Source organism: Vipera berus (assembly GCF_964194415.1).
Source record: "Vipera berus genome assembly, chromosome: 1".
In the NCBI taxonomy this organism is placed as follows: Eukaryota; Metazoa; Chordata; class Lepidosauria; order Squamata; family Viperidae; genus Vipera; species Vipera berus.
Genome location: NC_138202.1, coordinates 348,132,989 through 348,153,328, shown reverse-complemented (window position 1 = coordinate 348,153,328; position 20,340 = coordinate 348,132,989). Strand labels below are relative to the sequence as shown.

At 44.2% G+C, this 20,340-nt stretch overlaps 1 protein-coding gene across 1 annotated transcript in view; it reads right to left on the bottom strand.

The window, feature by feature from the left end:
* GALNT17 (polypeptide N-acetylgalactosaminyltransferase 17) overlaps positions 1-18,516 on the bottom strand; it is a gene marked incomplete at its 5' end in the record, with an annotated part of 307,617 nt that extends 289,101 nt beyond the window's left edge. Inside the window, one exon of the mRNA XM_081333857.1 lies at positions 18,279-18,516. Within this exon, the coding sequence (XP_081189983.1) occupies positions 18,279-18,516 (238 nt within the window). The remainder of the gene's footprint in view (positions 1-18,278) is intronic.
* Positions 18,517-20,340: the final 1,824 nt, after the last annotated feature.

Here is a 20,340-nt window from a genome sequence, read left to right as displayed (position 1 = left end):
CATTCACCAGGTTGAAACCACCACCACCCCTTGGTATAATGGAGATTGTTCCCAGCTTTTTCCTGAAAAAACGTAATTGTGGCATTTTATTAATACTTCGCTTTGTTTGGTTGCCAGGGTTTAACAATGGCGTTCCAGAGAGGAGCATCGAATATAAAACAAATAAAAGCAAGATAGAAATATGTGCAGTGGTGCAAAACAGGGGTGGGCAGGACTTGGCAATTTATTCTTCTTCAGGCATGTCTTGGGGTAACTCAAGTGAGTTTTTGTACTTCAGAAATAAAGCAGATGCTTAAAAGAAGAAAAAAAAAGCAGGAGCTCAAGGCCGACTTCCCAGTCATTGAAATGGGGGAGGATTCCCTGTGGGGAGGGGGAAAACCAGCTATAAATCATATAATCAAAATCTTTATTGCAGTCATAGACCAGCATAAGAAAAATAAAATAATTAATTTTAAAAGCTAAAAATTATAAAATACACTAGGTTAAAAAAACATTTTAAAAAAACAAAAACATGAATATAAAAACAATTTAAAACAAAACCATAAAAAGGAAATATATATATGTATATATATAATATATATATATATATATATATATATATATATATATATATATATATATATATATATATATATATATATATAAAAGTTAATACATGGTTAGCTAATCTATCACAACATAAGGCACTTATGTTAGATGCTCATTAAGACTAGTTTGAGGCACGGGTCATCCTCTGATTGATTTTAATTGCTGCTGTGCAAAACATGGCAAGATTCTATGTTGTGGCAGGTTTAGTGTCTGCAAGCATCAGGGAAACACAACACTGTGCTGTGTGCCCTGGGTATTTATACAGTATTGGTGAGATGAGGCTACTAGGAATATCTCTGTAATGCACACACTTGGAGGACCATCACCTATGTTGGTTCTGTATGTCCAGAGTCACAGGGGCACTGCCTCTCTAGTTAGGGAATGTTCCTGTATCAGCCTTCAAGATCATACAGCACCATATTTTGGTATCATACAAACTCAACTATTCACAACTCATGTATCTGAATTGGATGGATGGATGGATGGATGGATGGATGGATGGATGGATGGATGGAAATAAATGATAGAGAGAGAGAGAGAGAGAGAGAGAGAGGGAGGGAGGGAGGGATGGATGGAAATAAATGATGATAGATAGATAGATAGATAGATAGATAGATAGATAGATAGATAGATAGATAGATAGACAGACAGACAGACAGACAGACAAAGGAGAGGAGAGGAGAAAGAGAGAGAGACAGAGACAGAGAGAGAGAGAGAGACAGAGAGAGAGAGACAGAGAGAGAGAGAGCTCTGAATGCTGGAGAGTTAACTAGTAAGGGTGCGTGAATATTCAGTCTGGGCTTCTATTAGATAGCAATTCAACTGAAGGTCCAAACAAGATTAAGTCTCTAAATCCAAACTGCCCAAATGGATACATTCAATTCAAGTTGAACTTCTTCAGACATCTTTTGGCTCATCCATTTATTTGTTTTATAATCCAGCATAATTCACAGAATTGCACTGACTTGAACATCCCAAACAAACTAACTTGAGGATCCTAGTTGAAACAATTGGATGGTTTGGATCAGATTGAGCCCGATTAGCAATTCCACCTGCATTAAATCTCACCTCAATTATCTGCAGATCCCAGTGGGCTCCATGGTTTTCTGCGGAGCTCCGGGAGATGAAGCGTCGGAGACGGGGCCTAGAGAGCTGTTGGAGATCCAGCCGGTCTGAATATCACCGATTGCGACTAAGATCCTTTACCAGGTCTTATCTCACGGTGATGAGGATGGCGAGGTTTAATTACTTCGCTACCCTCATCGCGTCCGCAGATAATTGCCCGGCCGCCCTGTTGTTGTGATTCAGGGTCAGCCTGTGGGTCCGGCAGCCGGGTCGGATGACTCGGATGACTCAGACGAGGGGGAGGAGGAGGGTGTTGAAGACGAACTTGCTGATGATGGCTTGGAGGCTTCGCAGAGCCCCCAGCCAGGGCCCTCTTACTTGGTGGAGACTCAGCTGCGTGAGCCCGACAGTGCGGATGATGATGACCCACAGCTGGCCCTGTTCAAGGACGCCCGACGCAGGAGGCAGTCAAGCAGGAGCAAGCAGAGAAAGGCTGTGGGACTTCTCGGAAGGAGGCACAGGGAGGCCACGCCCTGAACTCTAATAAAGGGAGTGTTTGGGGAAGGGCTGGTTGCTGAAAGCAACCGCTCCGTTTGAGGATCAAAGCTCCGGTATCTTGTTTCATGTTTTGTTGTTTGTTTGTGTAATAAACTTGGCAGACGTTTTCCAGCCTCAGACGCTTTCCAGCCTCTGCCGTTTGTACAGGGGTTGCCTTTCTGCAAGGCCGGTAGCAGGCTGGTACAGAACACCTGTTTAGGGTGACCCGCTCCCTCCTTAACCAGGAGGTGAGGGAGGATCCCTTGCAGGGTCGTGCCGAGGAGTTTAGCCAACATCTGTCGGACAAAATCGCTCGGATTCGGACCGGTTTGGACTCCGACTGGGCAGAGTCTGACGATCAGGACATGGGTGGTCTTGTCGATGTTATCTGGGAGGAGTTTGATCCTGTGACTCCGGAGGAAGTGGACAGGATTATGAGGAAGCTGAGCTCCACCACTTGTTTATTGGATCCGTGCCCTTCCTGGCTGATTTATGCAGCTCGGGAAGGGACACGAGGCTGGCTCCAGGCAGTGATATCTGCATCTTTGAGTGAGGGTAGTTTCCCCGCCGCCTTGAAGGAGGCGGTGGTGAGACCTCTCCTCAAGAAGCCTGCCTTGGACCCAGGTGTATTAAACAACTTTCGTCCGGTCTCCAACCTTCGCTTTCTTGCGAAGGTTGTTGAGAGCGTGGTGGCGCATCAGCTCCCTTTCGTCCTGGATGAAGCGGATTATCTAGACCCGTACCAATCGGGTTTCAGGCCCGGGTACAGCACAGAGATGGCATTGGTCGCTCTGGTGAATGATCTCTGGAGGGCTCGGGACAGGGGTTGTTCCTCTGTCCTAGTCCTATTAGACCTCTCAGCGGCTTTTGATACCATCAACCATGGTATCTTGCTGCGGCGTCTCAGGTGATTGGGAGTGGGAGGCACGGTTCTTCAGTGGTTCTCCTCCTACCTCCTGGGACGTTCGCAGTCGGTGTTGGCAGGGGGACAGAGGTCGACCTCGAGGCCTCTCGCTTGTGGAGTACCTCAGGGGTCGGTCCTCTCGCCTCTCCTGTTCAACATCTACATGAAGCCTCTGGGTGAGATCATTCGTGGTTTTGGAGTTGGGTATCATCAGTATGCTGATGATACCCAGCTTTTCATTTCAACCCCAAACCACCCCAGTGATGCCCTCGACGTGACGTCTCGTTGCCTGGAGGCGGTTCGGGTCTGGATGGGGAGGAACAGGCTTCGGCTCAACCCTGACAAGACTGAGTGGCTGTACGTACCGGCATCTCGGGAAACTCAGATTATTCCATCTCTTACTATGGGGGGTGAGTCCTTACCCCCCATAGATAGGGCTCGCAACTTGGGTGTCCTCCTAGACTCACAGCTTTCTTTAGAAGATCATATAGTAACTGTGACTAGGGGGGCCTTCGCCCAGGTTCGCCTGGTGCGCCAGTTGCGGCCCTACCTAGACCGGGATGCCTTGCAAAAAGTCACTCATGCGCTCGTGACCTCTCGGTTAGACTACTGCAACACTCTCTACATGGGGCTGCCCTTGAGGACCACTCGGAGGCTCCAACTGGTGCAGAATGCAGCCGCGAGAGTTGTGTTGGGGGTTTCCCTATACTCCCATGTTACACCTCTGCTCCGCGAGCTGCATTGGCTGCCAGTTGTCTTCCGGGTGAGATTCAAGGTGCTGGTAATGACCTTTAAAGCCCTACATGGCATGGGTCCAGAGTACCTTAGGGAGCACCTGCTGCCGGGGTCAACTTCCCTCTGCCCAGTCCGCTCCCACAGAGAGGGCCTCCTCAGGGTGCCACCAATCAGAGAGTGCTGACTGGTGGCCCCCAGGGGGAGGGCGTTCTCTGTGGGTGCGCCTGATCTGTGGAACCGTTTACCGGTAGAGCTCTGGATGGCCCCCGACCTTCGCTCCTTCCGACGTGATCTGAAGACCTTTTTATTTGAACAAGCCGGCCTGGTCTGATGGGTTTTTGGATTTTATTATGTTTTTATGTATTTATCTGTTTTATTGGGCATTATGGTTTAATCTCTTCTTAATTTTTGTACTTTGTATTTTAGTATTTATTGCCCTGTTCACCGCCCTGAGTCCTTCGGGAGAAGGGTGGTATACAAATTAAATTAACAAATAATAATAAATAAATAATCTTCAATAGGAGATTAGAAAAACAGTTCACTTTAAAAAAAATGGTTGCCTCATATTTTGCCACAATATAGTCAATAATCAGTTGTGAGTCAGTTATTTCCTTCTTTTGCAGTTTTAAGTCCATTTTCCCTTTGCAAAAAGGTTTTCAGAAAACAAAATTGCAAAATCAAAAGAGCCACACAATTGGGAAGTCTTTCCTGAAATGCTGATTTGACTCTTTTCCAGACCAATTCTTTCACAGTACACTCAGATATTATGCTCACAGGAAGTTTGTTTGTTTTTTTTTTTTTGGAAAAGGGACAATCATTGGTGTTGATTGTATAACCCAAAGCTGCGCTACCTTTAAATTCTGCAAAGAAAAAGCTATCAAGAGAACATGTGGAGATCCACATATCAATCTGCAAATCTGTGAGGAACACTTAAAAACATACCTGTACTTTGTGTCTTTTCAAAGTCAATGTTTTAATTAGAATTCTCACCTAGAGGCTTCATAGCTTCCAACTATGGTCCAATCCAAATGGCAGATTTAAAATTCCTTCTTTACACTTTAGAAGTGTTATACTGCTTGAGATTTTAATAGAAAAATCTCCTAGCTGTAGAAAAAAAAAGTGTGAGATTTGAGGAGCTAATTAGCAAATTGGTGCAAAAATGCACCTCAATTCAATAGAATTTCTTAATTCACTTCCTTGAATCAGATTCTTGATTTACATCTAGTTGTTTAATCAAACTGAATGCCTTCAATTCAATCTAGGGATTGAATAGCCTTTGGTGGATGGAGACACCTAGCTAGCTAAACAGACAGAAAAGTATCCCTTCTCGCCCCTGTGAGTGGTCTTCCTCAATCTTGGGTCCTCTACAACAGACCTCAAAGTTTGAAGGTTCTGTGCAGGATCTTAGCTGGTCCTAGCATTGTACTCATCTGGACAGAGAGTTCTTATGTTGTTTTTGGGATCTGTTGGAGCTCCTCTTCCAGCTTAGGAGTCACAGTCTTGACCACTGGGACCACTTTGGTCTTTATTTTCCACAACTTCTCTAGTTCCTCCTTCAGGGCCTAGTACTTCTCTAGCTTCTCATACACCTTCTTGATGCTGTTGTCACTTGGCACTGTTATGTCTAGCATCCTGTCTTTTGGTCCTTGTCTACTAACATGATGTCCAGTTGATTAGCCAGTATCTACCTGTTTGTTTGGATCTGGAATCCCTACAGGATCTTAGCCCTATTATTCTCCATAACCTTCTGTGGAATCTCCCATCTGGACTTGGGAAGGTCTAGCCCATATTCTGTGCAGATGTTCTTGTACAGCATTTAGTGTTATGTTGTTCCTGCCTGGATCTTACACCTCACTAATTGGTTGTGTGGACCATCTCTCTCTATATATATGTACAGGTAATCTTTGACTTGAACTCTGGGCAACTGGCATGTATTTATGATGGTTGCAGTGTCCTGGGGTCATGTGGTTCCCTTTTGTGGCCTTCAGACAAGCAAAATCAAGGGGGAACTCGATGCATTTAACAACACATGTTACTAACTTAACAACTGCACTGATTTGCTTAACAACTGTGGCAGGAAAAGTCATAAAATGGAGCAAAATTTATTTAACAACTGTCTCATTTAGCAACAAAAATGTTGGGCTCAAGTGTGATTGTAAGTTGAGGATTTCCCGTATATAAAGGCTTTTTTATTTTCTAACTGAATTGGTTTTCCAAATAAAATTAAGCAATTGATTTTGAAAATCTGAATCACATCAATTCTTACAATCAAATCACACCAATTTATACACCTCTAGGAATCAGCAGCTTCAACAGTGAGAATTTGGAAGGAGCAAAATCTTTATTTAACCTATTTACAAATGTGGAGACTATGTCTGGATGAGAATGGATGTTTAGAGCTTTTCCCTCCCTATCCAAATATCTTCCTACATCAACATTTAGTTGCGCTTTTGCTAGTATTTCCTCATTTCCTGGCCTAATCTTCCAAATTACTTGATAATTGAGATCTGACTGCTCAAACCTTATTTAAACAAACAGCAACTATAGGCTTTTGGTCATTGACTTTATAGTTGTAGCTCAGCTAATTCAATGGCCTTGAGGCATCTCACATAAAATACAAACATCAGAAGCTTGTGAGAAGAGGAGAGCAAGGGTGAAGAGAGAGACAGGTCTGTCCTATGGAGACGAGACTACAATATGGCATTAAAGAAATGTTCTGATGGGGAAGATCATTTCCAAGTACTACAGTAAAGTGGTGTGGTGACCTAGTAGGGAAGATGCTCGCCTCCCACTTGGAAGGTTGAGAGTTCAAGCCTAGGTAACAGCAGAGCGCAAAGACAAAATATCTGCTGTGAACTCTGCATGGCATCAGGAAGGGCATCCAGCCAGTAAATGCTCAGCTCCATCCAGTTGCCCTGACTCTAGCCCAAATTAAGGAATTATATTTTTATATGACTTTTTTTTTGCAAGTTGTTAAGCAAACCAATGATTTGCTATGGCCACATGTTTGACATGCTGGTTTTCAGCAAAACTGTGGTAAAACATGTTCATGTGATTGCAGGATACTGCAAATAACTATAAATGCATCTGTGATGCCAAGCACCTGGAGTTTAGTCATGTGGCTGCAAGGCCAAACATAGCAACCTGAAAACCAGATCATAAGTAGCCCCATGGTAGGTCCACTGTAACTTCAAATACTCATTAAAGGACCTTACCTATATGTGTAGCCATTGGCTTATGTGTGGCATAGCATAACTCTACACAACACTTCATTATAGCACACCCCTTCCCCAACAATAGAACTCTACCCTTCTAGGACTTTGCAGAGTGATGTTGCCAGATAAATATGTTGTTAATACTCAATCCTTTATACTCAGTCTAATACTCAATTCAAACAAAATTCTCAAAAGTCTTTAAAGTAACAGACCAGCTTGGCCTTCATCCAAGTATTCTTACATTAGTTGGGATGAGGTGCTACTTCAATGTAATTGTTCCTTTTTCTAGTTGCTACTGAGCCCTCGGCAGAGCTCCAAGATGGGCTCCATCAAGATATGCTGCACACCATGACTTGCGGTCCTGGCAGTTGAATGAAAGTCTTCTTCTCTGCATGGAATACCTGCCATGTCGCCTCCACTTCCTCATCTGTAAGCCATTCGCTTATCACCTTGCCTACTACCTACACTGCTCTCCACTCTCTTTTAGCATTTGCTTTCCAGAGATGGCAAAAATAACTATTTTGATCAAAGAAAAGAATATATCCAATTTTGTTTCTACTTAGAAATTGCTTCTAGACTTTGTGCTCCAGACAGGAAAAAAATAGGAAATCTTGACTTTGGGATTTGCTGATTAGGTTGTTGTTACAGAAATGGCTAGTATTTGCTAAGCATATAAAAATAAAAAGCTGAAGCTGTCGTTTTACCTAGCATTCTGCTACGCTGAAAAAAGTTGGAAGTCAGTGCTTTTTATCCCAAAAGTGCATTTTCCAAAAGGCAACTGGATTTTCCCTTCCCTACCAGCCAATTAGAACTGAAGAAGCTTCTTGGATGAGAAGCAAAGCATTTTCAAGGGGGGGGGGAACAAGAAAATCCAGCTGCCTTTTGGAAAAAGCACCTTTGGGACAACCATGACCTGGATGATTGAGATTCTCCATAGATATTAATGCTTTTTAATTTCTTTTCCCCTTTATCCTACATTTCTCTTTCCCCTTTCTTTCCTCAGTTTCCTACTCTTTTTATTTTCATATGTATTTTATAACATGGTAATCTTAATAAGATAGGGACGCGGTGGCTCAGTGGGTTAGGACGCTGAGCTTGTCGATCAGAAGGTCAGCAGTTTGGCGGGTCGAATCCCGAGTGCCGCGCAACAGAGTGAGCGCCTGTTACTCGTCCCAGCTTCTGCCAACCTAGCAGTTCGAAAGCACGTAAAAATGCAAGTAGAAAAATAGGGACCACTACGGTGGGAAGGTAACAGCGTTCCGTGCGCCTTTGGCGTCTAGTCATGCCGGCCACATGACCACGGAGACGTCCTCGGACAAGCGCTGGCTCTTCGGCTTTGAAACGGAGATGAGCACCAGCCCCTAGAGTCGGAAACGACTAGCACGCATGTGCAGGGGGAAACTTTACCTTTTTTAATCTTAATAAAAAAAAAATTAAAAAAAAAGTCGGTGCTGTTTGAATTTGTTCTACCAGCAGCAAGATCTGACTGCTGGCCCAGTGATGGATTGTATTGTAAATCAGGGCTGTTTCCAAAGGAGGCAGAGGAGGAGAGGACCTGGAGCTTATGGAGTGAAGGAACTGGATGAGGCTGTCGGCAGGCCCAGAGGAAGAGAGAGAGGCTTTTGGAGGAGTTGGTGGCGGCAGCAGCAGCGTGCTCCAGGGGCGAAAAGAAGCAAGGCCTCTTTAAGGAAAGAGTGGAAGAGTCAGCGTCAGAAAAAGGGAAGAAGGCGAGGTTGTCAGAATACAAGCTAACTTGAGTGCTAATCCACATGGAACCCCATTTCTATCTGTCCTGTTTGCCATCGTTCACTCCCTAGAGACTAAAATGGACAATGTGAAATTTGAGTGGGCCCCGAACAAGGAGCATATATCAGAGGTGGTGACCCTTTGAGAGCTATATGCAACGAAATTTCATTTTGATGTATGCCGATTGGTGCACATTCAAAGTGACAATAAAGTTATCATTTGGTTTTCTAAAATAAAAGCCTGGATGGGGTGAGGCTGGCTCTGGATGTCAGCACATCCATGAAAATGTCAGGGAAGTTGTGGCTTAATTATCACAAGCAGCTGGAGGACTAGCTTAGGTTTCTGGTAGGACAGTTCTGAAGGAATGGATGGATGCTGGAGGGAGCGAGAAAGTTAGTCTGAATGACTGCAGCTACTTTGAAAAGAGCAGACAGCAACCTCAACCTCACTCTGTTACAGTAATTTGTGAACCCAGACTTGTTCCTCTTGTCCCAATTAAATACAGTATTGGCCAACCCCTCAACTATAGCTAGTGTGGTTGTGGGTAGTGAGTTTGCAGTCCCCCGTTCCTTGGCTACCTGCAGGAAGCTGTTCTTCCTAGAAAGCCAGAGGCCATGCTGAATCTCTTCCTAGAAGAGAAAAGGGCATTTTGGTCCATAAGCAATCATGAAAAGAAATCACAAAGAAGCAGAGCAACCTGTCTTTCTGTAGATTAGGAGCCAAGAGGCTCTCTGTTGGAGTTGTAGGGAGTTTAGAGGTAGTCTACTAATTACAGCCACAACTGAGGCCAGAATTTCCACTGCAAAGCAGGGCAGTTGTTAAGTGAATCCAACCTGATTTTACAACCTTTTTTCACCACGGTTATTAAGTTAATCACTGCAGTTTTTAAGTTGTCACTAAGCAAAGCTGGCTTCCCCCATTAACTTTACATGCCGGAAACCATCTGGGAAGGCTACAAATAGAGGTAGTCCTTGACCTATGACAGGGGTAGGCAAGCTTGGCTCTTTTATGACTCATGGACTTCAACTCCCAGAATTCCTGAGTAACACAATTCTTACGTGAATCTGGCTTCTCCATTTTCTTTGCTTGTCAGAAAGATGATCACATGACCCCGGGACACTGCAACAGTCCTAAATAGGAGTCAGTTGCCAAGCGCCAAATTTTGTTCATGTGACCAAGGGGGTGCTGCAATGGTCGTAAGTGTGAAACATTGTCATAAGTCACTTTTCTCAGTGTTGCCATAATTTTGAATGGTCACTAAACAAATGCTTGCAAGCCGAGGAATACCAATAATGGCATGCACACCCCTAAAATCAAGCAGAGTATCTTTTTTAAATGGTCAGAATCTCACGGGAGTGCCAGTTTCAAGCAATTTTAGGGTTCTTATACATAAAAGGTAAAAGTAAAGGTTCCCCTGCACATGCATGCTAGTCATTTTCGACTCTAGGGGCTGGTGCTCATCTCCGTTTCAAAGCCGAAGAGCCAGCGCTTTGTCCGAGGACGTCTCCATGGTCATGTGGCCGGCATGACTAGATGCCAAAGGCGCACAGAACGCTGTTACCTTCCCACCATAGTGGTCCCTATTTTTCTACTTGCATTTTTACGTGCTTTCGAACTGCTAGGTTGGCAGAAGCTGGGACGAGTAACAGGTGCTCACTCTGCTACGCGGCACTCGGGATTCAACCCGCCAAACTGCCGACCTTCTGATCGACAAGCTCAGCGTCTTAACCCACTGAGCCACACACAGACACACACACACAAACAACCCCCACACACAATCTTCTAAGGTAGGCTCCAATCTTCTCATCTGAAAATTCACGAGAGTTCAAATGAGATCATTGGCATCTCCTAGACCAGGGGGTAGGGAACCTTGGCTCTTTTATGACTCGTGGACTTCAAGTCCCAGAATTCCTGAGCCACCATGGCTCAGCTTGGAAACCTTTCCCTTTCCCCTCAGCATGGCTGGCTCAGGAATTCTGACCTGACCTATGACCACAATTGAATCCAAAATTTCTGCTGTTAAGTGAGACATTTATTAAGTGAGTTTGCCCCATTTTAGGACCTTTCTTGCCACAGTTCTTAAGTGCATCACTGCAGCTGTTATTATTACAGCCAAAGGCCAACACACCAATTAAACATTCGAATAAAAGAAAACTAAACAGACCCAAACACAAGAAGACATAGCAATATATTGCAATCAATGATGCAATCAATGGGTGACCAAGGTCTGCCTAGTTTTACAGACAGCATAACAAAAACTAGCTACCTTCAGAAAAACTGAATCACACTGACTTGACAATCAAAATACATTGAGTATAGTCTAATGCTGAATAAAAAAAACACGTAATAAAATCAATTATGAGAGATTATTTTAAAAGATCTCAAATATTTATGTATGTTTCTGGTGAATCCCCAATGCTGCTGCGCAGAAACTAGCCACCTGTGCCGTGATTATCTAAGGGAACACCTGCTGCCGGCATCAACTTCCCATCGTCCTGTGCGCTCCCACAGGTAGGGCCTTCTCAGGGTGCCGACGGTTAAGGAGTGCCGGCGGGTGATCCCCAGGGGGAGGGCATTCTCTGTGGGCGTGCCTGCCCTTTGGAATGATTTACCGGTGGAACTTCGGACCGCCCCCGATCTGCGTACATTTCGCCGGGATCTGAAAACTTGTTTTTTTGATCTATCAGGCCTGGACTGAAGGGGTTTTAGCTTTTAATATTGTTTTAATTGTTGGGCTTATGTAATTTAATCTATTTTAATTTATACTATTTTTATATCATATTTTATGTTGCCCTGTAAACCGCCCTGAGTCCTTCGGGAATAGGGCGGTATAAAAATTTAATTAAATAAATAAAATAAATAAATAAATCATTGCCTGCTCGTCCTTAAGCAGCCACTGGAGATAAATACTTTCCAAATGACCAGGATACCTATCAATTATGGGGAGGATATGGTTTTTCCAAATGGCTCTGTAGAAGGAACATCGAAGGAATATGTGTCCAATGGTCTCCACCTCTCCAGAGCCACAGGAGCAGAGTCTTTCAACCTATGAACACAGTTGTTAAGTTAATATGGCCTCCCCCATTGAATTTGCTTCTCAGAAGATCGCAAAAAGGTGATAACATGACCCTGGGACACTGCAACGGTCATAAATGCGAACCGGTTGCCAAGTGTCTGAATTTTGATCTCGTGACTGTGGGGATGCTGCAATGGTCATTAAGTGTGAAAACTGGTCATAAGTCGCTTTTTTCAATACTGTTGTAACTTTGAATGGTCACTAAACTGACTGTTGTTAAGTCGAGGATGACCTGTAGTGATCACATGACCCCAGGATGCTGCAACTGTCATAAATACATGAAAAAGCATCCAGATTTTGATCCTGTGTCTGTGGGGATGTTGCAACAGTTGTGAGAGGACAGTTGTAAGTCACTTTTTTCAGTGCTGTTGTAACTTCAGAGTGTCTCTAAACCAGGGGTAGGCAACCTTGACTCTTTTATGACTCGTGGACTTCAACTCCCAGAATTCCTGAGTCAGCTGACTCAGGAATTCTGGGAGTTGAAGTCCACGAGTCATAAAAGAGCCAAGGTTGCCTACCCCTGCTCTAAACAAATGGTTTCAGTCGAGGACTATCTGTAATGCATCCTCCTGGCTATGAGACAAATGAAACAATTAAGCTTTCAAATGTGATTACTGTTGATAGAGTAATGCAAATTTACTAGGCAACTCCTGAAATTCCCATTTTCTTTTCTTTGATGGGATTCCTAATTTATATAGGTAGCCCTTGTCCTATGATCACAACTGAGCCCCAAATTTCCATTGCTAAGCAAGGCAGTTAATTGAATTTTGCCCCATTTTGCCCCATTTCTTGCCACTGCAAGTCAATCACCACAATTGGTAAGTTAGTAACATGGTTGTTAAGTGAATCTGGCTTCCCCATTGACTTTGCTTGCCAGAAGACTGCAAAAGGGGATCACATCCCCGCCCCCCTGTCATAAATATGAGTCAGTTGCCAAGCATCTGAATTTTGATCACACCACCATGGAGATGTTGCAACAGCCATAAGTGTGAAAACAATCCTAAGTCATTTTTTTGAGTGCTGTTGTAACTTTGAACGCTCACTAAATGAACTGTCGTAAGTTGAGGACTGCCTGTACTGATAGTTTGAAAAGTGGCATTACTCTCTGAGATGGTTTGCCTTACAAACTAAAAGATGAAGGTTACAGTTCAATTCTGGAGATAGTTATCTAAAACTCAGTGGCTTTTCCAAGCTGACCCTGCACAATCTGGGGGGAAAAACAACACCGTGTTCTGTAGACCTTAAGCCAGAACACGATGTATAGATTTACAACTGTACCCTGTCAATTTAATAGAGAGATCTTTATTACCGGTCTGAGGGCTATTATGATGGGCTTCTGCATCTCAAAATTGCACCACTCAGCACGCTACATCATTTAGGTAAATGCAGTGTGTAACTTTCTAACTCTCGCCAAACCATTTCATTTGTGCTTGCCTTCTTCTCTGTAAGCTGCCTCTCGTAAAAAGCCGTGGCTGCACAGAATCACCAACAAAGACGACAATTCTGGCTTAGATAGCTCACCTTGCTGGCTTTTTTTCCACCAATGTGAGTGAAGTTAATCATGTACTTATGCCAAGGGAGACACCACAGTTGATTTAAAGACAGGCTCCTACACTGAACCAGGGGAGAGTTTATTAAAAGTCAGAAGATAAATGTCCTTCAAGTCAACTTCTAGATTTGATGATGTCATGAAGGTTTCTTGGCAACAGTATGAAAACTAATTTGCCACTGCATTCTTTCAGGGGTTCCCCCCCCCCAGATTCTCAGTTTATGCTATAGTCCAAAATTTCCTTTGGTCTATCATCCAGCAATGAATCACTGAAGTCCAGTGTTCAGAGAAGAGCAACTAAAATGATCAAAGGCCTAGAGCAGGGGTAGGCAACCTCGGCTCTTTTATGACTCACGGACTTCAACTCCCAGAATTCCTGAGTCAGCTATGCTGACTCAGGAATTCTGGGAGTTGAAGTCCATGAGTCATAAAAGAGCCGAGGTTGCCTACCCCTGGCCTAGAGATTAAAACATATGAAGAATGGTTGCAGGACTTGGGTTTGGCTAGTCTAAAGAAAAGAAGAAATGGGGGTGATATGATAGCAGTATTCCAATATTTGAGGGGCTGCCACAAAGAAGAGGGGTTCAAATTATTCTCCAAAGCATTAGAGGGCAGGACAAGAAACAATGGTTGGAAACTGACCAAAGAGAGAAGCAACCTAGAATTAAGGAGGAACTTCCTAACAGTGAGGACAATTAACCAGTGGAACAGCTTGCCTCCAGAAATCATGGGTGCTCCATCACTGTAGGTTTTCAAGAACAGACTAGATAGTCACTTGTCTGAAATGGTATAGGTTCTCCTGCTTAAGCAGGGGGCTGGACTAGAAGACCTCCAAGGTCCCTTCCAGCTGCATTCTATTCTATTCTGCTTAATTCTTCAGCCAATTTCAGCTAGGGTTGCCATCCGGTATAAGCAAAATCTCTCTTGAGTCAGTCAGGATCAAACTCTTGGCAGTGAGCAGAATCAGCCTGCAACGCTGCATTCTAACGACTGCACCACCACAGTTTCTACATAGGCAACCTGGTACTTTCAAGCTCTTTTGGTATTAAATCATTATTAGTCCAACAATCCAGGCTAATGACAAGGCACTCCTTGGCTTGCACAACTGTTTTTTTAGCAACATTCAATGTTACAATGGCACTGGAAAAGAATATTTGTGACTGGCATTTACACTTATGACTGTTGCAGCATCCCCCAATGTGATGAAAATGCCACACTGCTTGGATCCGCACATATACTACACTGATACATTACAACATATTTGTTCTTGGGAAGCACTCAGTGCATACAAAGGCCAACACTAGCTAAAGAACTGGCAACAGTGTTTTCACCTGTGTATATTTATATGATAATATCCGTTGCCTGCAAGCAAGAACTGGTAGAAAATAAACAGTGTTATAAGAAAATGAAAAAGCGAAAGTGCTCTGGGACTTTAGAATTCAAAAAGACAAGCATTAGCCACACAACACCCCATATTTAATAACTGTTGATGGGAAAGACACAAAAAGCCTGGATGGTGGACAATGCAATACCTGGAGACCGCAGAATAGAAGGGAAAGAACTGGAGAAAATCACAAAATGTAAAGACCTGCAAATAGAAGTAAAGCATGGCAAACGAAAGCAAGTATAATACAAATAGTAATGGGTCCTTGGGTGCAATCCCAAAATATTTGAAGCATCATTTGAACATTATTGGCATTGACAAAATCACCAAGAGTCAATTGCAAAACACAACTTTATTTGGAACAGTTTACAACCAGTGGCGGCACCTTTAATACCATCAAATAACAACATAGGTGGATAAAAATGCCAAATCTAGCCTGGCTGATTTTGTGATCAACCAATAATAATTTAACTTGTACGCCACCTCACAATTATCAACCAAAGAGATTCAAATAAAGTGAATAAAAATAAAGCATGATGAAGTGTGGGGTCTTCTCTCTCTCACCAAAAGTCTGGGTGAATGCAGTCATAATGCCTTGTGCTGGTTTTATGACTTAGACTTAAGAAGTTGTTATGACAATCTGATACTGCACCCTAACAGCCCAGGTACATTGTGGCTAATGTAGATCACAAGACTGCAACCGCTAGAAATCCAATGATCCATGGTGTAAATAAGGCAGCCTTCTTTGTGCCTCGTTGGGGAGATGAACATTGGCCAACAGAACACTTCTCTGATGTTTGGGGAAATGTTTATCTTTTCCTTTTTCATAGGAAGGACTCCGCAGTTGCACCTCATAAAATACTTCTCTTGCTTTTGGGCGCAAAAGTTTTTCCCATGTATTCACTTATTAGCAAGTTCCAATGGTTGGGGCTATATCATCTAGCTAGACAGGACTGCATCATGCAATTGGCCAAGGTTAGGATTTCGGATGGTTTTGTGTGGTGTGTGTGTGTGTGTGGTGTATATATGTGTGAACAGTCAAAGTCAACATATTCTAAAATTAAAATAGTAAAAGCAACCATGAAAAGATAAAAAGTTGTACTACTTGATAGTTAACAGGATGAGCATTAATAGCCAAATTTCAGCTCACAATGGAAGTAAATTCTGTGGATCCCAAAGTTGCTTTTTCAAGAAGCAGCTGGACTTTCCTTGTGTTTTCCTTGAAGACATTTTGCCGAAGAACTCAGAACTGAAGAAGCTTCTTGCATGAAAAATGAAGAGTCTTTAAGGGAAAACAGGAAAGTCCAGTTGCCTTTTGGAAAAGCATCTTTGGGACCCACAGAATTTACTTTCATTGTGAATGTAAAATTTGGCTATTAATGCTCATCCCGTTAACTATCAAGCAGCACAACCCTCTATCTTTTCATGAGTGCTTTTACTATGTTAAGTTTACAATATGTTGACTTTGACTGTTCACACACACACACAGAGAGAGAAAACCCATTTGAAGTGCTAACCTTGGCCAATTGCATGATGTAGTCCTATCTAGGTAGATGAAACAAAGAAAATCCAGTTGCCTTTTGAAAAAGCACCTTTGGGTCAACCATGACCTGTATGACTGAGAATTTCCATAGATATTTAAATTCTGTGGGCTTCACAAATCAAGGGTAATTGGAGGCTGCAAGATCTGTTCTAAAAGTATAGTTTTTCCATGGCCAATGATTTAGAAATAGCAACTCAAGGCATTCTCCCCACATCTAATACTTACTACTTGTATGTTATTTCCAAGCTCAGAAGGATGTGCTAAGTGGCCCTAAACAAAGCACATCATCCATATTTAATGGCTGCATTCACATAATACATATGCCCTGATTAGCCCTTTTTGGGGTTCACCCAAAGGACAGAACAGGTTAAGCTCATCTAACATATTAAATCTCTCTCTCTCTCTCTCTCTCTCTCTCTCTCTCTCTCTCTCTCTCTCTCTCTCTCTCTCTCTCTCTCTCTCTCTCTCTCTCTCCCTCCCTCCCTCCCTCCCTCTCTCTCACAAAGCAATCTTAAACAATCTTATTAATCAAACTAATCAATCCAAGCTGGATATGTGAATGCAGCAATTAGATTTTTACCTGACCTGATTAAGCAAATTGTGCAAACACAGCCAATGGGAATCCCAGTAATTCACCTCTTAGAATCTTGCAGCTTATTACAATGTATATTTACTTAGGTTGAATCTCATCACAGTCAGCTTGCAGCTTTAGCATTTTAGAATACGCCCTCCCTCAAGTCAATATCCTTATATTGAAGTCACTCAAGGAAAGAGTTTAGATATAAATCACTCCTCAAAACTAACTTCTTCTTTATCTCCAACTTGGTGAAGGGACAGAACACAATTACCTCCCCACAGATTCTTCCTACTCTATTTTCATCCATAGATGACATCGAGGCTTTACCCAGTAGGGTATCCGGATCCCCAAAGCTTTCAACAATTGAAATAATAGGTAGCTTTGAAGATGGAGAGAAACACTTTTTTAAGCTCTATGGGAAAAGCAGGCAACATCCTGATTTCCACTCCCACCCCCCATGCTACTTCGCATACACCAGTATGTTCATTGTGTGCACAGAGGACCCCACCAGATGTTGGCCAGGTGCAAAAGCAGCACGCAGGAGAAGTGCAATGAAAACAGCCACCATCATGTTGCAAAAACAGATGATGCCAAGATGCAGGAATTCACACTCTGAAATTCAGACTTTAAAATATCCTGCATGGAAGATGGCAAAGTACCTGATCTTAGAAAATAACACCGTCACCACATTTAATTTGGGGAGGGGGGGCAGTCACACAGCAACTTTAACTGGCTCAATTAAACAACGTTTGGTTCCATTTGTAAAATCAAAGGTCAGGATGTGTGTATCTTAGTGTATTGTGCAAACCAGCCTATGCTATGATATAATGCTATGATATATTGTGCACACCAGAAAAAGAGTTAATTTAGTAACTAGGTTTGGCAGGGGTGAGGATTCAAGCAGAGAGAAGCTATTGGATTTATTCAGAAGACTGATCATTCTAACTCTACGCTAATGAGCAAATGTTTCACCAAGTCCCTTCCCTACCTCATAACCTTCTATCTGTAAAATGTGTGCTAACCAGTAAGCCCCAATCTTAAACATACTGGACACTGCCTTAAATCACATCATAGTAGTTATGCAGGGTCTCAGGAAGAAGTATTTGATACTACTCTTTCCCTGACTGTAGATCTTTCCAACTGGAGAGGTAAGTAATGGAATTCAAGACCTTCTCCATGCTTGCCACTAACTGTGGGACTTGTTGACCCAGACTCTTCACATGCAATCTGGTCATCAGAGTCATTTCTTACAAAGCTCCCCCCCTCCAAATAATAATAATAATAAAATAAAATAAAACAGTTGGAATCTACAAGAGAACTACTAGAGGAGTGAACCTCTCAGAGAAACATTAGACCTACCATTGAGTTGCCGGTAGACAATGTCCTCAAGAAGCGACAACCGCTTTAGCACCGCATCTTGAATGGGATTGACTGGGTGGGCTGTCAAGTTGGCCACCTCTGCTCTGGGATGAATTTCATGGAAAGCATCGCCGTTCTTCATCGCAATGGGCCTGCACTTGGCCAGGAAGAGGACAAAGCCGGCCACAGCAATCAAGTTTAAGATCAGCAAGACTTTCACTCTCCTTAGAGAAGCCATCAAGAACTTCCCAGTATGAGTGAGACACGTGCAACTGGAGCCGCCGCCGCCGCCGCCGCTGCTGCTTTGACAATTACTGGAAGAAGGGGAGGGCAAACTTGGAGGAGAACCTGGGATGGAGCCGTTCAGGAGGAGACTGGCGACCAGGAAAGCTTCCTCATCCTTGCCTCTTTGGCAAGTCTCCCCTCAGTTTGCTCTGTTGGCTTATTTAAAGCGACAAGTGCTGGCAGGTGGCAGGCAAGGGGGGGAAAAGCAGACTAAATCGGAGCTCCCGCTCCAGAGACGAAGGCTTGCAAGGCTGGAAAGCAAAGACAGTCATGACTCTCCGGAAGAGCTGGAAAGGAAGTTTAAATAGGGAGCATCCTTTGCAGAGAGTCCCGGAAAGGTCTTCTCTCTGCCAACCTCCTCCAAAGCTTCTTAGATGCTACCGGCCTTGGGGAAAAACCAACCCACCCACCCCCCTTGGTTGGGGGGAGGGAAGAGGGGAGGCGGTTGGAATTGATTTGCCGCTGCAGAAGACCAAGTTCTCCAATGTCGCTGTGTGTTCCAGTCGGACTGGCTTGTCAGGGGGAGAATCTAAGGTGAAATTCCAAAGTCCCGGGGTAGCCAAAAAAAAAAAAAAAGGAGAGGGGGAGGGGGAGGGGGAGGGCGGCAGAGAAGGAGGAGGCTGCTGGCTTCTGAATAAATACTTCAAGTCCTTTTTCAATAATAAAAGAGTTGACCTAGAGGAAACCCTGGGAGGCAGTCCGGCTTTCCTGGGTCTTTCTCTTTAAAGCACTGCAGGAGGAAAAGGCACACAGAAAGAGAGAAAGGGACGTGTGTAGAAATTTAAAAAGGATAACTTTATTTCTCGGCGGAGGGACCCGGAGAGAGAGAGGGGGGAAAAAAGTGTTTCCTCAGTAGGGGTAACAAACTTCGAAATTATTATGATTCGGGGGTGCGGGAGGGAGGGAGGGAGAGAGGGGGGACAGGAGAAGAGAGGGAGGGAGGGAAAGTTAAGACAGGGATGCTTTTTCTTCTCCCCACGGAGGACGCGGGGCCAAAGCACAAAGCCTGTAAGCGGCTTTCGTTGCCTGCAGGAGAGATCTCTTTTAGGCGACAAAGCGAGAGGAGAGGGGAAAAAAAGATGCTGGCAAAGAAAGAAAGAAAAAAAAGAAAGGGGGGAGACGAGGGGAGGAGGACGAGAGAGAGAGAGAGAGAGAGAGAGAGAGAGAGAGAGAGAGAGAGAGAGAGAGAGAGAGAGAGAGAGAGAGACCCGAACAAATGAAAGAGAAGATGGGGGGGGGGAATCTACCGAGCGATCAAAGAAAAGCGAAAGCCCCCTTCAACTCGAAAGGGAGAGTGAGCGCGCGCAAAAAGGCAACGAGACGGTCGCTGGAAGGAGACGTTCTTCGCCGTTCTCGCTTTTCTTTCTTTCTTTCTTTTTAAGTCTGTAGGTTGCAGCAGCAGCAGCTGGGAGACGCGGGAGGGGGTAGGGGTGGGGGGGGTGCGCAGGTGCTGCTAAAAGGCCCTCCTCGCCTCTTGCTTCTTCCCTCTCCAGCCCCCCTCTGGATGGCGCTCCGTCTGCCAGGCGCGCATTCCTCCCCGGAGCGCTCGGGGCGGCGCGGTCTTCTTCTGCAGCTCTCCAAGGATGCCGGGCTGGTGCGCTGGAGAAAGCCGGGCGAGGAACCGGAGCGGCAGCCCAGGAAATCAGGTCATCGTGGCCTCTGCGGAGCGCGGCCGAGAAGTCTTCCGGAGCGCAAGCCAGGAGATGGAGGAGGAGGAGCAGCAGCAGAGGCCGCCGGTCCCGGGGCTGCTGAGTTTGCTCCCCAGCTCGGACTTCCC